Below are 1,476 nucleotides of genomic sequence, written 5' to 3' on the forward strand. Positions count from 1 at the left end.
CGGCCCCCCCCGGCACCCGGGAGGGCCGGGTCCCTGCCAGCCTCAACTACACGGTGGGGTCCCCCCACGCGGCGGCCGCCTGCAGCCAGCCGGAGTGCGGGGGGGGCGGCAGTCAGTCCATCACCTCCCCGCTGCCGGCCAACATCCCCTCACCCTCCTTCAGCAAGTTGCCTTCCACCAAGGCCAGCAAATCTTCCCGAGCCCGGGAAGCAGTCGGCGGGACGGATCCGGATACCCGCAAACGGAAGCCCCCTCTGGCCGCCGGTGGCCCCCCCTATAAACGGACCTGTTTGGGGGACGGGGTCAAAAGCAAAAACACCGGCTGCCAGGTTTCGGCCCCCCCCGGCAAGACGAAACCCACCCCTCCGGGTTGCCCGGCTTCTTCCTCCACCGCTGTCCTCAATGGTGCAACGCGGGTGAAACGGCTCGCCCCCCCGGACTGCCGCGGCCCCCCCAGTGCCGCTGCCGTGGACCCCCGAAGCTCGCCACTGCATGGACCGGGGTTGCCACTGCCCCCCCGTTGTATCTCCGAGGACGAGGTCAAGAAGCGCAAGAACGCGGCCACGTACTGCCGGCCTGTCAAACCCAAGCCTGCGCCCCCCCTGCCCGGCCCACTGCCACCCCCAGGCTCGGCCCCCCCCGACTCGGGCGGCTCTGTCCGCAGGAAGAAGCCGGGGACCCCCCTGGGCTTCGAGGAGAAGCGGAGCGCCCTGAAGGTAGGGCTGAGATGGGTGGGGGTTGTGTTGGGGGGGGTCCCTGCTGAGATGGGGGGTGGGAGTGGGTGTTTGGGGTGTTCCTGGGGGTGCAGAGCAGTGGAAGGGTGTGAGGCAGCAAAATGAGGAGCCCCCCCAGGGCTACCAGCACTCACAGGGGACAAGGTGGGACCCACCTTCTCCCAGGGCTTGGGGCTGCCTGTGTGCACCCATGAGGGACACCCTGGTCCTGGGGGGGGACACACCACAGGGATACCATGGCTCCAGGTGGGGGATGGCATGGGACCCTTCTGGGGATACCCATGCCCCAGGTGAGGAACACCATGGGGACCCTCTGGGTCCGCCCTGGCCTTGAGCAGGGGACACTGGGGTACACTGTGGTCTTGGGTCTTTGGGTCATGGGTGGTGGATGCAGTGGGGACCCTCTAGGGACACTGTGGCTCTGGGTGGAGGGCACCATGGGGACCTTCTGGGTACCTCCTGGCCCCAAGTAGGGGACACTGTGGTCTTGGGTCCTGGGACATCCTGGTTGTGGATGGTGGATGCTGTGGGGACCCTCTGGGGACATCCTAACCCTGGGTGGGGGAGGAGGTGGGGACCCTCTGGGGCCACACTCATCCATGGCGGGGGATGCTCCCTCTGGGGACACCCTAACCTGATCAGGGGACACCGTGGGCCCGGGGTCTCCGCCACCCCCCTGTTCACGGGGTCAGTCCCCACGGCTGACCCAGCATCTCCTCTCCCGCAGTCTAAAGCCCATTAA

General features: G+C 67.8%; 1 protein-coding gene across 1 annotated transcript in view; it reads left to right on the top strand.

Annotated features, from left to right (window-relative positions):
• The window catches only part of ATXN7L2 (ataxin 7-like 2), a 4,995-nt gene extending 3,519 nt beyond the window's left edge, over nucleotides 1-1,476 (top strand). The window contains exons 10-11 of the mRNA XM_010584771.1: nucleotides 24-716; nucleotides 1,462-1,476. Coding sequence (XP_010583073.1) covers nucleotides 24-716; nucleotides 1,462-1,476 — 708 coding nt within the window. The remainder of the gene's footprint in view (nucleotides 1-23; nucleotides 717-1,461) is intronic.

Source organism: Haliaeetus leucocephalus, unplaced genomic scaffold (genome assembly GCF_000737465.1).
Source record: "Haliaeetus leucocephalus isolate CR32 unplaced genomic scaffold, Haliaeetus_leucocephalus-4.0 Scaffold1000, whole genome shotgun sequence".
Classification (NCBI taxonomy): domain Eukaryota; kingdom Metazoa; phylum Chordata; class Aves; order Accipitriformes; family Accipitridae; genus Haliaeetus; species Haliaeetus leucocephalus.